The sequence below is a fragment of the Athene noctua genome, chromosome 30, assembly GCF_965140245.1.
Source record: "Athene noctua chromosome 30, bAthNoc1.hap1.1, whole genome shotgun sequence".
Classification (NCBI taxonomy): Eukaryota; Metazoa; Chordata; class Aves; order Strigiformes; family Strigidae; genus Athene; species Athene noctua.
The window spans coordinates 1,156,360-1,175,001 of record NC_134066.1 but is presented as its reverse complement, the minus strand read 5'-3'; the positions used below and the strand labels follow the sequence as shown (position 1 = coordinate 1,175,001).

Genomic DNA, 18,642 nt, shown 5'->3' with positions numbered 1-18,642 from the left:
GGGGAGCAGTGGGGGAAGAGATGACAAATGGGGAGCAGGGTGGAGGGTCTGGAGGAACATGGGGTGACAGGGGACAAGTGGGGAGCGGGAGGGACAGGAGGGACAGAGGAGGAACAGGGTGGGGGGACAAGAGGGACAAACATGGAATAGTAGGGGGACGGAGGACAAAGGGGGAGCAGCAGTGGACAGAAGGGACAGGAGGGACACGGGGGGAGCAGGGTGGGGGGAATAGAAGGGACATGGGGGGACAGGGGAGAAATGGGGGAACAGGAGACAAATAGTGAGTGTGGGGGATAGTAGGGACAGAGGGGGAGCAGGGTGGGGGGACAGGACAAATGGGGAGCAGTCTGGGGACAGGGGACAAAGGGAGAGTGGGGGGGATGACAGGAGGAACAGATGGGGACAGGAGTGGGGGATAGGAGGGACATGACAACAGGGGACAAATAGGGAGCAGTGGGGGGGACAGGGGAGAAATGGGGGGACAGGAGGCACATGGGGGAACAAGATGAATGGGGAACAGGGTGGGGGGACACAGGGGACACCCAGGGGAGACAGATCCAAGAGGCAGCAGCTTTATTATCCCAGAACACAGATAAAAACATTTTTATTGAATAAATTAAAACACTTTAAGAGACCCAACCCCCCCCAAATCCCCCCAGTCGCCCCGCAGGGACGGGCCCCCCCCCCCAGCCCTCACTGCAGGCAGACAGGCAGCCCGTAGGCAATGGGGGCCGCCCCAATGAGGTACTTGAGTTTGGGGGCTTGGCGGGCCTGGGCCACGTAGGAGAGGAGGGGGGCCCCCGAGCCCCCCCGCAGCCAGCCCTGCAGCAGCGCCTGGGCGTAGCGGTCGATGTCCCGGTCCGTGACATCCCACAGGTTGCCCAGGACCAAGGGGCTGGAAGGGAAGAGGAGGGTGTTAAACCTGCTGCCACCCCCCCAAAAAAAAAAAAAAAAAAACACACCAAAAAAACAAACCCTCACAAAGATTCTGCACCCCCCCGGGTCACTCACCAGCCGGCCATGATGTACTTGAGGACGATGCCGGAGCCCTCGAGGCTGCCGCGGACGGCGAGCGCGGCGCTGCTGCAGCCGAAGAGGAGGGCGACGGCGCGACAGTCCATGCGGGCGATGGTCTGGCCGTCCAGCAGGCGGGCGCCCGCCCCGTGCCCCGCGTAACTGCGGCGAGAGGAGACCCCCCCCGGGGCGTGGGGGGTGAGCCCCGGGTGCCAGAGCACCCACACCGGAGGGTGAGGCTGGGGAGGGGAAAGGGAAAGAGCGAGGAAAAGAAAGAGAAGGGGAAGGGAAAGAGCGAGGAAAAGAAAGAGAAGGGGAAGGGAGAGAGCGAGGAAAAGAAAGAGAAGGGGAAGGGAGAGAGCGAGGAAGGGGAAGGGGAAGGGAAAGAGCGAGGAAGGGGAAGGGAAAGAGCGAGGAAGGGGAAGGGAAAGAGCGAGGAAGGGGAAGACAAGGAAGAGCAAGAGGAAGATGAGGGGGGACAGCAGTAGCGCAGCCCCCTCCTGCGCCCCCCCCGGACACTCACATGTAGAGGTCGTGCTCCAGCAGCGCCGCCTGCATCTGCTTGGTGCTGGGGACGGCTCCTGTCACCCCCCTCCAGCCGGGCTCGCTGCGGGACAGCCGGTGAGGGGAGGGGAAGGGGGGGCACAGACAGACCCCCCCGGCCCCCCCAGGTCTCCACCCACCTCTCGAACCAGCCCCGGAACCGCTCCTCAGTGCCCAGGAGGTTGCTGTGCGGGTTGAGGACGTAGAAGGTGCTGCTGGGGTTCACGCCGCGGCTCAGCACAGACCCCGCCGGCTGCTGCAGGGGGGAACCGAGGGGTTGTGGCTCAGCGCAAGGTTTGGGGGGGCCCCCAAAGGCCAGGGCTGGGGTATGTGGGTGTGTGAATCCCCCCCCCATCCTCTCACCTGCTGTGCCAGGGTGTAGCTGAGCAGGAAGCGCAGGGAAGGGAGGCGGGTTACGGGCACCGCCTGCAGGCACGGCATGCTCTCCCAGGGCAGCTTCTGCAGGTGCTGCGAGGGGGAGGAGGAGGAAGGCATGAGGTGTGAGGGAGGGGGACGACGAGGAGGACGAGGACGAGGAGGAGGAAGGCATGAGGTGTGAGGGAGGGGGACGACGAGGAGGACGAGGACGAGGAGGAGGAAGGCGTGAGGTGTGAGGGAGGACGAGGACGAGGAGGAGGACGGTGTGAGGGAGGACGAGGACGAGGAGGAGGACGGTGTGAGGGAGGACGAGGACGAGGAGGAGGACGGTGTGAGGGAGGACGAGGACGAGGACAGTGTGAGGGAGGACGAGGAGGAGGAGGACGACAACGAGGAGGAGGAAGGCATAAGGTGTGAGGAAGGACGACGAGGAGGACGACGAGGAGGACGACGAGGAGGACGACGAGGAGGACGACGAGGAGGACAAAGGCGTGAGGTGTGAGGGAGGGGGAGGACGAGGAGGAGGAGGAAGGCATAAGGTGTGAGGAAGGAGGAGGAGGAGGACGACGAGGAGGAGGACGACGAGGAGGAGGACGACGAGGAGGAGGACGACGAGGAGGAGGACGACGAGGAGGAGGACGACGAGGAGGAGGAGGAGGAAGGCGTGAGTGGAAGAGGAAGACAAGGAGGACGGGGGAGAGGGAGGCAGCAGGGGGACGAGGAAGACGAGGAGGAAGGCTCTCACCTTATCCAGGACCAGCACCAGGGACCCGCCGCTGCCCCTGGGGCAGTTTTTCCGCCTCTCCAGCGCCTCCTGCAGCAGCAGCTGAGCCTGGCGGGGCTGCGCCGGGCAGAGGCCGAAGGCCAGGGCTTGCACATCGCGGGGGGTGAGGAGGGGAGCGGCGTTCAGCACCGCCTGCGGGCACGAGGAAAGGGTGAGCATCGGCAAAACAGGGGGTTCAGCTCCCCAAAACCCCACCCCAGCCCGGGCACCTTGAGCAGAGCGGGGTCGGGGTCCCTCAGGCCGCAGCGGCGCAGCTCAGGGTGCAGGCGGGCGGCGTCCTCGGCCAGCGCGGGCTCGGGGGTGCTGGGGAGCAGGACACCCCTCCAGCACCCCAGCACCTGCGTCTCCAGGCTCTCGATAAGGCCCTGCAGGAGGCCAGAGGGTCACCAAAGGGGTTGTGGACCCCCCCTAACCCTCTCCAAAGCACAAACCCACGTTGGGGTGCAGCGTGGTTTTTCGTGCCCCCCCACCTTCATCCTGCGGTCCAGCTCGGAGCGGCGCAGCCACCAGTCCTGCTTGTCCGTGCAGTTGTTGGTTTCCTTCTGCTCCCTCTGGATGGCGTCGAAATCTCTGAGCACGGAGCGCAGCGGGGCCTGGAGGCGGGGGGGAAGGTGATGTGAGCCCCAAAAAAACATGCGGCTGGGTGGTGGGGGTGTGTGTGCGTGTCCCCCTCCCCTCTCTCTGCCCTCACCTTGGTGAGCGCCGTGGGGATGCGCAGGTTGACGGGGGTGGTGCCCGGCTCCAGCCGTGCCAGCAGCAGCGTGTCCCCCACCGAGCCCGGCTGGGGGCTGGCCAGGGTCAGCAGGCACATGGTCACCCCTGGAAGGGAGCCCGGGGGTTAGGGACAGCCCCAGAGGGCAAGGGGTGGGGGGCAAGGGCAAGAAGGAACGAGTGAGCGGGGAGGAAGGCAGCAGAGCACCCTCCTCCCAGGCCCTCACCGCTGGGGATCTGCTGCAGCTGCGCCCAGAAACGCTCCCGCTCGCCCGCCCCCAGCCCCGTGGAGCCGAACTGGAAGAGCCCCTCGAGCTGGGCCAGGCGGGGGCTGCGCGGGGTGGCCACGTCCTCCCCTACCGAGAGCCCCCGGAGCCGCTCCGCCACGTCCTCCGCTGCCTTCTTCTCTTTGCTGATGGAGGGAAAAGCAGTCAGGGGAGGGGGATAACCTCCCCCCCACCCCCCAAATCATCCTTTCTGGGGGTTTGGGGGTATCGGACAAGCCCCTTCCCGTGGAGGCGGCAGGGATGAAGCGCGGGGACTCACCGAATCTTCCTGTGGATGACGCCGAGCAGCTGATGGCGAGTGGTGACAGACACCGACTCGGAGAGCAGGTAGGCGGTGGAGAGCGGGTCCTGGTTGCCCATGGCCAGCGCCAGCAGCCGGCAGAGCTGGCTATAGAGCGCGCCGGGAGGGCAGTGGCTGATGCAGCTGAAAGCGTCTTTCAGGAGCTCGAGGACCGTGTCCAGTGAGGAGATGTCTGGAAGAAATAAAACAGCAACCCCCGCCCCGTGGTGGGATCAGGCACAAACCCTTGGGCAAAGGCTCGGAGCGGTGGTGAGGGGAGGTGGAGCCGAGGGGACAGATGTGGCGTCCCCAGCCCCGAGCCGTGACCAAGCTCAGCCCGGCAGCAGGGACACAGGAGGGATTCACGGAATCCCGGAGTCATCCGGGCTGGAAAACCCCTGAAGCTCCTCCAGCCCAACCATGACCCTCCCCCTGACCCCCCCCAACTGCCCCAGACCCCTCAGCACTGGCTCAGCCCGACTCTTCAACCCCCCCAGGGATCCCGGGGACTCCCCCCTGCCCTGGGCAGCCCATTCCAACGCCCAACAGCCCCTTCTGCACAGAAATCCTTCCTCAGAGCCAGCCTGACCCTGCCCTGGGCAGCTTGAGGCCATTCCCTCGGGGCCTGGCGCTGGGGCCTTGGCTCCAGAGACTCATCCCCCCTCTCTGCCCCCTCCTGGCAGGGAGTTGCAGAGGGCCAGGAGGTCTCCCCTCAGCCTCCTCTGCTCCAGACTGAACCCCCCCAGTTCCCCCAGCCGCTCCCCAGCAGACCTGTGCTCCAGACCCTGCCCCAGCTCCGTTGCCCTTCTCTGGCCACGCTCGAGTCATTCAATGGCCTTTTTGGGGTGAGGGGCCCAGAACTGAACCCCCTCAGCGAGGGGCGGCCTCCCCAGTGCCGAGCCCAGGGCTCAGATCCCTTCCCTGTCCCTGTGGCCACGCCAGGGCTGGTACAAGCCAGGATGCCGTTGCCCTCCTTGGCCCCCTGGGCACACTCTGGCTCATTCTCACCCCCCAGCCCCTCTCTGACCGGCAGCTCTCCAGCCACTCCTCCCCAGGCCTGTAGCCCTGCTGGGGGTTGCTGTGGCCCAAGGGCAGCCCCCGGCACTTGCCCTCAGTGAAACTCCCCCAGTTGGGCTCAGCCCAGCGCTCCAGCCTGCCCAGGTCTCTCTGTAAGCTCCTCCTCCTCCTCCTCCGCTGTTTTCCTCTCTGCCCATACAGTGGCTTTTTGGACCCGTTTACAGCTTCACTAAGAGGCTCAGCTTGAGCTTTCCTCCCCCCACAGCTCCCCAGCCCCAAAACCTTCCCCCCCATGCCGGGCGCTCACCATCAGCCGCAGGCAGGGCAGAGGAGAGGGTTCCCCCCGGGCGCAGGGGGTCCCCGCTGCCCAGCCACCGCGCTGCCAGGACTTCCTCAGCGGCCATCTCATGCTGCCAGGCCTCGCGCTGCCCGTCTGCACCCTCCTGCCTGCACCGGGGCAGCCGGCTCCTGCCTGGGGGAGGGAAAGAGGCGCCTGAGCCCCGCGACCGGTGGCAGCTGCGGGGGACAGCCCGGTGCAACTGCTTCGGGGGGGCGTGAAGGCAAAACCCCAGCTCACCTGGGGCTCCCTCCTCTTCCTCAGCGGCTCGCAAGACCTCGAAGCTCATCTCAAGCTCTTCCTCCACTTTCTCCTCTTCCTCAATGGCTCTCAGAAGCTCCCGCTCCTCCTCGGCTCTCTTGGCAGGAGCCCTGCGGGTGGCCCGCTCTCTCTTCTCCTCCGCAGCCTTGGCTCGGCGGGGGCCCCCCCGCCCTCTACAGCGTGGGGGGCTGCTGCTCTGGTCACTGCACCCCCCCAAGCTCGCCCGGGCCTCCCTGGATTTGGGGAGCGGAGTTTTCCGGAGGGATGATTTCTCACGGATTGCTGTGGGGGTCAGCCCCGCTTTGGGATCCTCCATGTCGCTGTCGTCACTGAACGTCACCTGAAAAGGAGGGACAGGGTGAGGGGCGGGTGGGGGGTGTCAGGGGTGGTGCCGGGCTGCCCCTCACCTCCCTCCTCACTCACCCTTAGGCGAGACTTAACTTTCCCCAAGGCTCTGGGTGCTCGCAGGAGCTGGGACTTGCTGGCTGGCGGCGAAGAGTCGCTGAAGATGGTGAAGGGGGTCATGGCGCTGGGAGCCACGCGTGTCTTGGCGGCGGGACAGACCCTCTGGTGGGGGGTGCAGGGCACCGTCACCGGCCGGATGATGATGGGGGGCACTTCGCCGTCCGAGTCCCCCAGAGCAAAGACGTCGTCAGCGTTCGGCCCAGCCCGCAGCTTCGCTCGCCGGTTCTTCTTCGCTCTGGGCTTCGGCGCGGCGGGGGCCGGCGCTGCCTTGGCTTTGGGTTTTCGGGGTTCAGCCCTTTTCATTTGCACGGTTTGGGGCGCAGCCGCCGGTTTGGGCTCTGCCGTGGGCAGTTGGCAGGTCTGAAAGCTGGCAAAGACGCCATCCACGGAGTCGCTGCGCTTGGAGGCCATGTGGCAAATGGTGGCCATGGCTTTGGAGAGCAGCAGGCTGGCCCTGGAGACCTCCAGGCTGGGCAGGTGGGGGCTGCAGGATGCCAGGAAGGTCAGTCCCGTCTCCACCTCTTCCTGCAGCTCCTCCGCTGGCCAGGGGCTGGCCAAGCTCTGAATGGCTAACATGGCATAGCCAGTGGCTACCAGATCGTCCAGCAGCCCCAGCGTAGGCAGGTCCCGGCTGAGGTTGCTGCCCCACAGCTGGTCTCGCAGCACGGCGGCAAAGCGGGAGGCGACAGCGGCGCGGCGCAGCAGCACGGCGCGGATCAGCCCCAGCCCCTCGGCCACGTTGCCCGTGGCCAGCTCGGCCTGGGCACAGGAGAGGAGCCAGTGCAGGCAGAGAGCCGAGAGGGCCAGGTCGGAGCAGAGGCAGCACGTGCAGGCTGCTGGGTGGGTGAGGAAGGCCAGTCTCTTCTTCCTCTGGGGCTTCAGCTCCGGCGAGGCGGTGAGAGCATCCTTCTTCTCCAGGTTGCTCACCGTGGCCACAAACTCCAGCGCGGGGCCCCTCAGAAAACTCTCTTCTTCTCCAGGGGGCTCAGAGATGGGGTCCTGCGGCTTCTCACTCTCCAGTTTGCATTTCCTAGGCAGGATCTTTCTCTGTTTTTTCTGCTTCTTGCTGGTTTTAAACTCTGTGGGCCGAGGGGAGGGGTATATTTTGGCATCCTTCCTCGCTCCCGCAGCAGCCAGCCCCAGGAGGGGCGAGGGGAGCCAGACCCAAGGCTTCTGCTTTCCCCAGTTACACTTTTACCAGCCGGAGGGGTCACTCCACCAGCCAAAACGTGGCTCAGAGTCACCCCCCACCTCTGCATCCACCTGGGCGATGGGAATCGGCTGCTCCAGCAGCATCTGCACGAGGCACATCTTTCACCCCAGCCCAAAAGCAGGTGTGAGAGGCCCCATCCCCACACCGCCTGGGTTTGGGGCTCACCTCAGCCCCCCCATTCTGCTCCTCCCAGTCCGGAGCGGGGACTCACCGGTGTTGGACTCCAGCAAGAAGAGAGCTTGCTGGAGGTTGAAGTGGCTCAGCTCCAGCTCACTCTGCTGCAGCTCCAGCTGGGCCTTCAGCACCAGGAAGGAGGTACACCTGGAGGGGGGGGGAAAACAGCCCTCAGATCCCCCAGCCAGTATCGCTCCATCCCCAGGGCCATGAGCTTGTGCTCACATCTGGCCTGGAAGCAGAATTCAGGGGGTAACACACGGAATCCCAGCATCACTTGGGTTGGAAAAGCCCCTCGGGATCATCGAGTCCAACCCTCAGCCCGACTCTACAAAGTTCTCCCCTACCCCACATCCCCCCCAGCTCATCCTAACAGCCCTGAAACCCCCCCAGGGATGGGGACTCCCCCCTCCCTGGGCAGCCTGTTCCCCTCTCTGACCACTCTTCCCTGAAACATTTTCTCCTCCTGCCCAGCCTGACCCTCCCCTGTGGCAGTTTCCAGCCGTTCCCTCTTGTCCTGTCCCTGATCCCCTGGGAGCAGAGCCCAGCCCCAGCCTCTCCACAACGTCCTGTCAGGAGCTGCAGAGAGGGATGAGGGCTCCCCTCAGCCTCCTCCTCCTCACCCTGAACACTCCCAGCTCCTGCCCTGCCTCCTCACAGCATTGATTCTCCAGCCCCTCCCCAGCCTCGCTGCCCTCCTCTGCCCTCGCTCCAGCCCCTCGAGATCTCTCTGGGATTGAGGTGCCCAAACCTGGACCCAACCCTCCAGGTGTGGCCTCCCCAGTGCCGAGCACAGGGGGACTGTCACCTCCCTGCTCCTGCTGGCCACACTAGTGCTGATACAAGCCAGGATGCCGTTGGCTTCCTTGGCCACCCGAGCACACTGCTGGCTCCTGTTCAGCTGCTTGTTAGTGAGAACCCCCAGACCCTGCTCCCCCAGACAGCTCCAGCCGCCCCTCCCCGAGCCTGTAGCCATGCGGGGGGTTGTTGTGGCCCAAGCGCAGGCCCCGGCACTTGGCCCTTGCTGAAGCTCATCCTGTTCACATTGGCCACCAAACCCATCTGTCCAGGTCTCTCTGTAGAGCCTCCCTGTCCTCACGCAGATGCCAGTTCCCCCCACCCAGGGACACAGACCCCAGTGTCACCTGCAGCCACAGGGCAGCTCAGCCCTCACCAAGCCCAGGGCCAGGCTGTGCCCCCTCCATGCTCAACTCACCACCGCGGGGCTTGCAGTTTGGTGGCCAGCTTGACAGCCTCCAGGCAGAAGGCTTTGGCTTTACACACCACCTCCAGCCTGCTGAGGAGAGCCACGAGATGCTGCGAGCAGGCCAGCAGGTCGGCCAGCACTTGCCACTTCAGCAGCAGGTTGTCCCCTGCGAGGGAGCACAGGAAGGTGACCCGAGCTGCAACTCCCAGCGGGGCAGGTGAGGAGCCCGACTCCTTCCGGAGAAGCGCACGGGTTTGGGGCCACGGCAGCGAATGACTCACCGTAATCCACAAACTGGTTGTTGGACGCCGCTGTCTGACAGCCCAGCACGTCGCTGCCCATCAGCAGGAGGACGATGCTGCGGAAAAGCTTCTGGGATTCAACCAGTGCTGTCTTGGGCGACTTCCAGCCTGCACGAGAGTGGTCGTAGGCATCAGCACCAAGTGAGAGACTCCCCAGCCCCAGCACAGAGCGACCCCCCTGACATTCCCTCTCCTCACCCCAAACAGGCTGGCTTGGAGAATCCCCGAGGTAAAAATCCCAGAATCATCCGGTTTGGAAAAGCCCCTGAAGCTCCTCCAGCCCAACCATGAACCTCCCCCTGACCCCCCCCAACTCCCCCAGATCCCTCAGCGCTGGCTCAGCCCGACTCTTCAACCCCCCCAGGGATCCCGGGGACTCCCCCCCTGCCCTGGGCAGCCCATTCCAACGCCCAACAGCCCCTTCTGCACAGAAATCCTTCCTCAGAGCCAGCCTGACCCTGCCCTGGGCAGCTTGAGGCCATTCCCTCGGGGCCTGGCGCTGGGGCCTTGGCTCCAGAGACTCACCCCCCCTCTCTGCCCCCTCCTGGCAGGGAGTTGCAGAGGGCCAGGAGGTCTCCCCTCAGCCTCCTCTTCTCCAGACTGAACCCCCCCAGTTCCCCCAGCCGCTCCCCAGCAGACCTGTGCTCCAGACCCTGCCCCAGCTCCGTTGCCCTTCTCTGGCCACGCTCGAGTCATTCAATGGCCTTTTTGGGGTGAGGGGCCCAGAACTGAACCCCCTCAGCGAGGGGCGGCCTCCCCAGTGCCGAGCCCAGGGCTCAGATCCCTTCCCTGTCCCTGCTGGCCACGCCAGGGCTGGTACAAAATGTTTGCACGGAGCTTTGTCCATGACCCCATCAGCCTGGTGCTCACTGGGAGCGTTTGAAACATCCCCCCGCAACTCACCTTGCACAAAGATCTGCTCCCGGAGCTCCGGGGAGAGGCAGCCAGTGGGGAGGCTCAGGTAGATGGCCACCAGCCAAAGCACGTGGGCTCGCAGCAGGTACCAGACCTTTGTGATTTTTTGCAGAGCTGGGTTCTGGAGCACCTCCAGCAACAGGGCGAGACCCTCTTCAATCTGCAGAGAGAGACAAATAAGTCATAGTTCTCGGTCTGGAGTGTCTCCGTGCCCAAGGTCTCCAGTGAGAGGTGTTGAGGTAGCCAGATGGAGCTGCTGCCATCTCCTCTTGCCCGCTGACACTTTTAAGGAAGAAAAGGGCTTTTTGGAGCCTTACCCTACGGTTGACACAGCACAGCTGGCTGCGGAGCAGAAGGCAGGTTTGCTGCAGCAGCAGGTAGGAATCGTCACCGCTGTCACCTTTCTGCAGGCAGGACTCGGTCTCCTCCAGGAAAAGCTGGAAACCAATGTGCCAGCGTGAGGGCTGCAGCCTCGGGGACTGGCCAAGCTCACCCCCACTCCCCTTCCCTCCCTGCCAGACCTACCTGGGCGTAGCTGGGACACTCCAGCTGGAAGAGCAGCTTGGTGACCTGGCACAGGGCGCTGGCCATGCCCAGGCTGTCCCCGAGGGCGTCACACAGGGCTTTGGCTAGCAGGTAGCTCTCCAGGGCTTGCAAGGGCTGGTGGCAAGAAAACCCCCGTGGTGACACTCAGAGACCACCTCAGAGGGCCTCTGCGTGCCCCAAGGAGGCTGCTAGCCCACTGACCACCTCCCCAGCAGCGTTACCTTGGCCATCAACTTGTAGAGAGCTGCCAGGAGGTGCAGGGAGGTTACGGTCTGCTCGGCGCTGCGCACGGCCGGGACGCCCGGCGGCGTCAGGAGCTGTTTCCACAAAGCGAAGGCGTCGTCCAGGCTTTGGCACAGAGCTGAGGGTACATCACGGGTCTGAGACACCCTGATCCAAAACAGGGTGCTCCCAGAAAGCCTCTGCACCCAGGGCCTGAGCCCACCCACGTCCTCACCGCGCTCCGTCACCAGGTTGAAGGAGATGCCGCTGTGCAGGAACCCCTCCTCCAGCTGCCTGCCTTCGTAGTTGAGGTCGTTGGGCTCAAAGTCTTCCAGGTTCTTCAGCCCCTGAGCTTTGACTATCTGCTCCCTCTCGATGCTCTGCAGTGGGGGAGAAGGCAGCCGTGATGCACATCAAGACCCACCACAGGGTTTTCAGCAGGGTCTGGGTGGCTTTTGGTGGCCCTGGTGCAGAGCTGAGCGGTGCCAGCAAGGCCGAGGACACCCCAACACGTGCACGGAGCCCCACAGAGTTTCCAGTTCCCATTTCAGCACCCCACAGCCCCGCTCCGCCACCCACCTCCTCCAGTTTGGACTCCAGGGTGCAGATGTAGAGCCAGAGCAGAGCCTGCGCCCGGTCATCGAGGAGCCGGTCGTGGTTCTGGGTGCTGCTGGGCACCAATTCCAACAGCCGCAAGGCTTCACGGACCGAGTCCAGGGAGGAGCTGCGGGGAGAGGGATTAGAAACAGCCTTCAACCCCCCAAACCCCTGGAGCATTTTAAAGGGGAGGGATGGATACACCCCAGGACACCAAACAGAACAAAGAGCCAAAGCAGCAACACTCCAAGGTCACAGAATCAGCTGGGTTGGAAAGGACCTTGAAGATCATCCAGTCCAACCATTGACCCAGCACTGACAGTTCCCAACTCCACCAGATCCTTAAGTGCTAAGTCAATCCTACTCTTCAACCCCTCCAGGGATGGGGACATCCCCCCTGCCCTGGGCAGCCCATTCCAACACCTAACAAACCGTTCTGTAAGTAAATACTTTCTGACATCTAGTCTAAACTTTCCCTGGCACAACTTGAGGCCATTATCACTTGTTGTGTCCCTTACAACTAGGTTAAAGAGACTCACCCCCCCTCTCTGCCCCCTCCTGGCAGGGAGTTGCAGAGGGCCAGGAGGTCTCCCCTCAGCCTCCTCTTCTCCAGACTGAACCCCCCCAGTTCCCCCAGCCGCTCCCCAGCAGACCTGTGCTCCAGACCCTGCCCCAGCTCCGTTGCCCTTCTCTGGCCACGCTCGAGTCATTCAATGGCCTTTTTGGGGTGAGGGGCCCAGAACTGAACCCCCTCAGCGAGGGGCGGCCTCCCCAGTGCCGAGCCCAGGGCTCAGATCCCTTCCCTGTCCCTGTGGCCACGCCAGGGCTGGTACAAGCCAGGATGCCATTGCCCTCCTTGGCCCCCTGGGCACACTCTGGCTCATTCTCACCCCCCAGCCCCTCTCTGACCGGCAGCTCTCCAGCCACTCCTCCCCAGGCCTGTAGCCCTTCTGGGGGTTGCTGTGGCCCAAGGGCAGCCCCCGGCACTTGCCCTCAGTGAAACTCCCCCAGTTGGGCTCAGCCCAGCGCTCCAGCCTGCCCAGGTCTCTCTGCGGAGCCTCCCCACCCTCGAGCAGATCAACACTCCCACCCAGCTGGGTGTCATCTGCAAACGGACTGCGGGGGCACTCGATCCCCTCCTCTAGAGCATCAGTAAAGATGTTAAACAGGAGCAGCCCCAGATCTTTCCAACTCCCCCTGCAGACCCTCAAATGCTCCTCGGGGGCTTTCAGGGACACGGGGGGGGTGACTCAGGCGTGCTGGCGTGCACCCACCAGTCCGTCTGCTGGGCGTAGCTGTGGTAGCACAAGACCTGGGCCAGCTCCGTCAAGCCAACGGCTCGCTCGTGCAGGCGACCGCTCTCCTCCGAGCAGATGGCCAGCAGGTCGCAGAGGACGTTGTAGCGTTCCTGCCCCGTGTCAGCTCGCAGAGCTTTGTAGGCTTTCAGCTCCGCAAAGAGGACGGTCACCATGGTCTCCGTGTCCAGGCTGTGCCCCTCCAGCCCTTCCTTCAGGGTCCTGGGGGAAAGGGGAGGCGTAGGGGGGGCTCAGAGGAGGGGTGTAGGGAGCCGGGCACATCTCGCAAGGAGAAACACCCTCATGTTCAACAGCTGCTCGAGACAACACACAGAGACACCCCCACACGCAGACACCCACAGAGAGACACACACACACACCAGGGAGCCCTCCGGGTCTTACCGTAACCGCAGCTCCTCGGCCCCCTGTTTCACAGCATCCATTTTAACTCGGACCCAGAGGGAAACGGGCTCTGCCAGCAGCTCCCCGACACGGCCCCGCAGCGCCACCAGCCACCGCACCACCCATGCCAGGGCTCTCTCCAGCCGCCCCAGCTTGCGGGAGCTTTCCACCTGCAGCCGGAAGCATTTGTGCAGCTGCGGGGCAAAGCATAAAGAAACCAGCCTCAGCGTCCTGTGTGAGCAAACGTGTCCTGTGTCCCACAGCCCCCTTCCCTGCCCGGGCCAAGGGGAGACCTCAGAGCAGGGAGCTGGGGCTGTTCCAGGATCGGAAGCAATAGGCCCCGAGGGAATGGCCTCAAGCTGCCCAGGGCAGGGTCAGGCTGGCTCTGAGGAAGGATTTCTGTGCAGAAGGGGCTGTTGGGCGTTGGAATGGGCTGCCCAGGGCAGGGGGGGAGTCCCCGGGATCCCTGGGGGGGTTGAAGAGTCGGGCTGAGCCAGCGCTGAGGGATCTGGGGGAGTTGGGGGGGGTCAGGGGGAGGGTCATGGTTGGGCTGGAGGAGCTTCAGGGGCTTTTCCAACTCAGATGATTCTGGGAGCAAAAGCTGGTCCCAGCCTCAAATTTCTTCCTGTGGCACCAGAAGACCCTTTGGTTCAGCCCCGTCTGTGCCAAAAGCCCGAGGCACACACTCACCCTCTCCGGGAGGATCTCGGGACAGGCGTAGGCTTCGGCCGCCTGCAGGCTCTGGCAGAAGAGCTCGCAGACAGAGCTGGCCTCCTGGTGGAGGTTCTGGTTGTAGAAGATGTAGGCCAGCTTGAACGTGCACCACACTGCAGAAGGGAAACCCGAAGAGTAAATATGGGATGAAGAGAGAAAGCAACCCCCCCTTTCTCCTTGTCCCCAGACCCACCAGCGTGGCGGTGACCCCCCCTCACTCCCCGGCTACACACACCCTGAGCTCTGTGACCACCTTTGAGCCAGGTTTGGTGCCACCCCCCGCGGCACTGACCGGTGATGTCGAGGTACTTGGCTCGCTCGCCCTTGGGGAGCCCCTCCAGCGCCTGCAGCATCCACCCCACGCTCCTCCCGCAGCTCCTTGTCAGCTGCTCCAGACCCAGCCAGCCCACCACCAGCTGTGGGGAGAGGGAGAAAACCACTGGCAAGAGGCTGCTGGGGACACACAGCCCCCCCCCCAGGACCCTCCAACCCCCCTTCCACCCCCCCCAAGGTGCTGCCTCCAAAGGGAGAAGCTGTTACTAAACTCATACTGATTTCTTCTTAATTTGATGATTTTTGGTGATTTTGATAATGATTAGGACTAATCAATGAAATGGAATCTCACAGAAATATCAGTTTTTATAAAAGATGGTGTAATATTTTAAGTAGTCATAGAAATACTGCATTTAGTTTAAAGCAACCATACAATAAGTTACATCGCTAGACGAGGTGCCATCGTTAGACTGTTGGGCAACAATTTATTGCCCTGTAGACCAGGTGATTTAAAAATTGTATTATGAAAGGGCCTTGAAACATGATAAAATTGCAACGTGAGCCAAAAATCCTTGAGTCAAGGGCATTGGAGGGCCTTTCTTTTAGTTGAGTAGTCTGTGATGGTCACAAAAGCAGCCCCCCCGACTCATTTCAGGACTCAGGTGTGCAGGAGCAGAAAGGGGTGGGAATAAGAAAACGAGTTACGGGAATTTGCATGTTTATGTACTTGATTAATACGTCTGACTGTACCCTGTATGTTCAGCACGTTACAAGAGTCAGGTGTGTGTTGTTGGTGAGACAACTACCCTGCACACCCAGCCGTTAATAAAGGAGTTTCTGCTTATCTACACCAAATTGGTGTCAATAACTTCTTTTATCCCGTTTCGGTGACAAAACCACCCAGCACCACGAGGGTCTCATCCACCCCCAGCGCCGCCGGTACCTGGGAGCACTGGAAGGTGTCGTAGGCTGCGCTGGCAAAGAGCTGGAGGCTGCGGTAGAGCAGCTGCTTCACCGCCAGCTTCTGTTTGACACCGTCAGAGGGAACCTGCGGAGGAGAAAAAGTGGTGTTGGCAGGGCCTGAGCAGCTCCTGCTGAGGGATTAAGGGGAGCACTGAGCCCGCAGCAGGGTGACAAACCCCCCAGCTGCTCACAGAGGCTCTGCGTGACTGCGCTGCCAGCCCCGGGCTCACCCTCTGCAGCAGCCGGCGGAGGACACGGCAGTGCCCCTCGATGAAGGCGCAGAGACCCAGCACGTCCTCCTGGCCCAAAGGCTGCTGCTTGCTCCTCTTCACATACTCGCCGAGGGAGGAAACAAGGAACTGGCAGCTCTCAGCCAACACCCTGAGGAACCGCTCAGAGACCTCCACCGCCGCGCCCAGAGCCGCCGCCGCCTTCGAGAAGGGCGGCCCTGCAGGGCAAGTGCTCTCGGCCAGCGCCTGGCTCAGCTCAACTCCGGCCTCCAGGAGGGACAAAGAGTCACTGAAAGATTTTGTGGTAGCCCCCAGGAAGCCCTCAGCATCCCTGATAGCCTCTTTGGCCTCGCCGTACTGGCCGCCCTTGCAGAAATGCCTGCACTGCTCCAGGGTGAGCTCGAAGAAGCAGAAGCATTGCTGGAGAGCGGGTGGCTGCGTCGCCTCCTTTCGCAGAGCCACGAGCAGGCAGTGGCCGAGCTGTCGGGCGAGGAAAGCTGAGGACAGCGCCCGCTGGGCTTCATACAACGCAGCAGCAGCGGCCGCCTGCTGTGCCGTCTGGGAGGTGAAAAAGGGGGGCTGCAGCGGCAGCGAGGCCACCCCGTCTTCCTCCAGCAGCAAGAGGAAGCGCAGAGCTCGCAGACGGACCGAGAGGGCAGCTCTCCCCTCCTCCTCCTCCTGCGGCTGGTCAGGATGGGCCAGGGCATCCGCTGCTCTCCAGAGCACGCTGAAACTGCTGTAGGCGATGGCTGTGAAGTCTTTGCAGGGCGCCTGGCCGGGGCCGTGGGCTAGTAGCCGAGCACGGAGGAGGTCGGCCACCCTCCAGCAGGCATCGCCGCTCCCCTGGCCCACCGTGTTCCTCAGCAGGTGGTAGAGGATCTTCTCCAGGTAGAGGGGAGCAGGCTGCGGCACGGCGCTCAGGTAGCCCTGGCACGCTGCCTCGGCTACAGCCACCAGGCTGGTGACCTGGGCCGGGCAGCCCCCGGGCCGGGCCATCCGCTCCACGCAGACCCGCAGGACTCGGTCACAGACCTGGCTCTTCCGCAGGCGGGAGGCCTGGCTGCTGTCGGAGGCATCTTCCAGGCGTTCCTGGGGAGGGGAGGGTGTCAGGGCGCCCTGGGGGAGGGATCTCCCCCCACCCAGCAGAGCCCCCCCCCAGGTCCCAGCTCACCCCCAGCTCAGCCAGCAGCTCCTCCGTGCCCTCCCAGCTCTGCATCGCGGCAGCAAAATCAGCTCCTCGGAGGAGCTCCGGGTGCGACACCAGGCTGGGGACTGGGGTGGGGAGGGAAAGGTGTGAGACCCCCCGACAGCTCGCAGGAAACTCCCAGAGCCATCTCCCAGCCCCCCCCTCGATGCTCACAGCCTCCCCCCGGTCATTCTCCAGCTCCCTGGGAACCCCAAGCCCCATTCTTCAGTGCACCCAGGACCCACAGACCCACTCCCCAACCCTGAGAGGGACCAGAGCCCCCCCAACCCACTCCCCAACCCCCCCGGGGCTCACAGCCCCCCCGATCCCACTCCCCGACCCCCCCGGAGCTCACAGCCCCCCCCGATCCCACTCCCCGACCCCCCCGGGGCTCACAGCCCCCCCGATCCCACTCCCCGACCCCCCCGGGGCTCACAGCCCCCCCCGATCCCACTCCCCGACCCCCCCGGGGCTCACAGCCCCCCCCGATCCCACTCCCCGACCCCCCCGGGGCTCACAGCCCCCCCCGATCCCACTCCCCGACCCCCCCGGGGCTCACAGCCCCCCCCGATCCCACTCCCCGACCCCCCCGGGGCTCACAGCCCCCCCCGATCCCACTCCCCGACCCCCCCGGGGCTCACAGCCCCCCCCGATCCCACTCCCCGACCCCCCCGGGGCTCACAGCCCCCCCCGATCCCACTCCCCGACCCCCCCGGGGCTCACAGCCCCCCCCGATCCCACTCCCCGATCCCCCCGGGGCTCACAGCCCCCCCCGATCCCACTCCCCGACCCCCCCGGGGCTCACAGCCCCCCCCGATCCCACTCCCCGACCCCCCCGGGGCTCACAGCCCCCCCCGATCCCACTCCCCGATCCCCCCGGGGCTCACAGCCCCCCCCGATCCCACTCCCCGACCCCCCCGGGGCTCGCAGCCCCCCCCGATCCCACTCCCCGATCCCCCCGGGGCTCGCAGCCTCCCCGATCCCACTCCCCGATCCCCCCGGGGCTCGCAGCCCCCCCGATCCCCCCGGGGCTCGCAGCCCCCCCTCACCCTCACGCCGCTCCGCCGCCGCTACCGCCTCCTGGGGGCGGTTCCCGCCGTGCCCTTTTCAAATATCCGCCGCAGCCAATCAGCGCGCAGCTCCACCGGCCGCCCGCGCGGGGCACGCCGGGAGTTGTAGTCCCCGGCTCTGCGCGCGCATGCGCACGGCGCCTCTCGCCAGGCGGGGCCGCGCAGGGACCCCCCTGTCATGGCGGCGGTTGTGCGGGGACCCGGGCGGTGGGGGCGGCTCCGCAGGACCCTCCCGCAAGGCGCGGGGGGGGCTGTGCTGGCCGCCGCTGTGCTGCTCTGGCCAGGACAGAGTTATTTTTCTCCGCAGCAGCCTTGGGTTCGGCAGCAAAACAGCCGGAGTGTGATACCGCCGGGGTGTTTTGGCTGCTGCGGAGCGGCCTCAAGGTCGCCTCCGCTTCCCACGCGGCTCCTACGCTGTGCGGGACCCCCCCTGCCGTGGGTGTGGGTGTGCAGGGACCCCAGTGCAATGGGTGAGGGTGTGCAAGGACCCCCGTGCAAAGGGACTGGTGTGCAGGGCCCCCCCCTGCCATGGGTGTGCAGGGACCCCACTGCAATGGGTTCAGGTGTGCAAGGACCCCTGTGCAATGGGGACTGGTGTGCAAGGTCCCCCCCTGCCATGGGTGTGGGTGTGCAGGAACCCTCGTGCTATGGGTGAGGGTGTGCAGGGACCCCCCACTGCCATGGGTGTGGGTGTGCAGGGACCCCTGTGCAATGGGTGCAGGTGTGCAAGGACCCCCGTGCAACAGGGACTGGTGTGCAGGGCCCCCCCATGCCATGGGTGTGGGTGTGCAGGGACCCTCGTGCTATGGGTGAGGGTGTGCAGGGACCCCCCACTGCCGTGGGTGTGCAGGGACCCCCGTGCAGTGAGTGCAGGTGTGCAAGGACCCCCGTGCAACGGGGACTGGTGTGCAAGGTCCCCCCCTGCCATGGGTGTGCAGGGACCCTCGTGCTATGGGTACAGGTGTGCAAGGACCCCCGTGCAAAGGGACTGGTGTGCAGGGACCCCCCACTGCCATGAGTGTGGGTGTGCAGGGACCCCCGTGCAATGGGTGCAGGTGTGCAAGGACCCCTGTGCAATGGGGACTGGTGTGCAGGGACCCCCCCTGCCATGGGTGTGGGTGTGCAGGGACCCCAGTGCAATGGGTGTGGGTGTGCAGGGGGGACTGGGGTTATTACAGAAGAACATTAATTGCATTAAGTGTGTTTTTCTCTCTCAAGAGTCGTCTCGCACGAGCAGCTCAGCACCAACAGCTGAG

General features: G+C 64.4%; 1 protein-coding gene across 1 annotated transcript; it reads right to left on the bottom strand.

Annotated features, from left to right (window-relative positions):
- Positions 1 to 693: 693 nt before the first annotated feature.
- ESPL1 (extra spindle pole bodies like 1, separase) lies at positions 694 to 17,436 on the bottom strand. Its single transcript, XM_074929418.1, has 30 exons — positions 17,366 to 17,436; positions 16,302 to 16,402; positions 15,131 to 16,219; positions 14,881 to 14,985; positions 13,957 to 14,080; positions 13,641 to 13,777; positions 12,951 to 13,144; positions 12,528 to 12,770; positions 11,236 to 11,380; positions 10,656 to 11,036; positions 10,414 to 10,548; positions 10,206 to 10,325; positions 9,877 to 10,048; positions 8,953 to 9,081; positions 8,681 to 8,837; positions 7,502 to 7,611; positions 6,036 to 7,156; positions 5,592 to 5,952; positions 5,322 to 5,486; positions 3,977 to 4,190; positions 3,658 to 3,842; positions 3,411 to 3,538; positions 3,190 to 3,312; positions 2,929 to 3,084; positions 2,681 to 2,851; positions 1,921 to 2,025; positions 1,698 to 1,810; positions 1,538 to 1,621; positions 1,012 to 1,176; positions 694 to 895 (listed from the first exon to the last, which is right to left on the bottom strand). The coding sequence occupies exons 2-30, from the start codon at positions 16,344 to 16,346 to the stop codon at positions 694 to 696; spliced, it is 6,579 nt and encodes a 2,192-aa protein (XP_074785519.1). The 5' UTR covers positions 16,347 to 16,402; positions 17,366 to 17,436.
- Positions 17,437 to 18,642: the final 1,206 nt, after the last annotated feature.

Bases quoted from the DNA above. Each gene is read 5' to 3' on its own strand.
- ESPL1 (XM_074929418.1), bottom strand. From the start codon at position 16,346: ATGCAGAGCTGGGAGGGCACGGAGGAGCTGCTGGCTGAGCTGGGG. The intron at 9,082-9,876 runs GTGAGTTGCGGG...ACTCTCGTGCAG, and splicing joins GGAGCAGATCTTTGTGCAAG to GCTGGAAGTCGCCCAAGACA. The intron at 5,953-6,035 runs GTGAGTGAGGAG...CCTCCTTTTCAG, and splicing joins AAGTTAAGTCTCGCCTAAGG to GTGACGTTCAGTGACGACAG.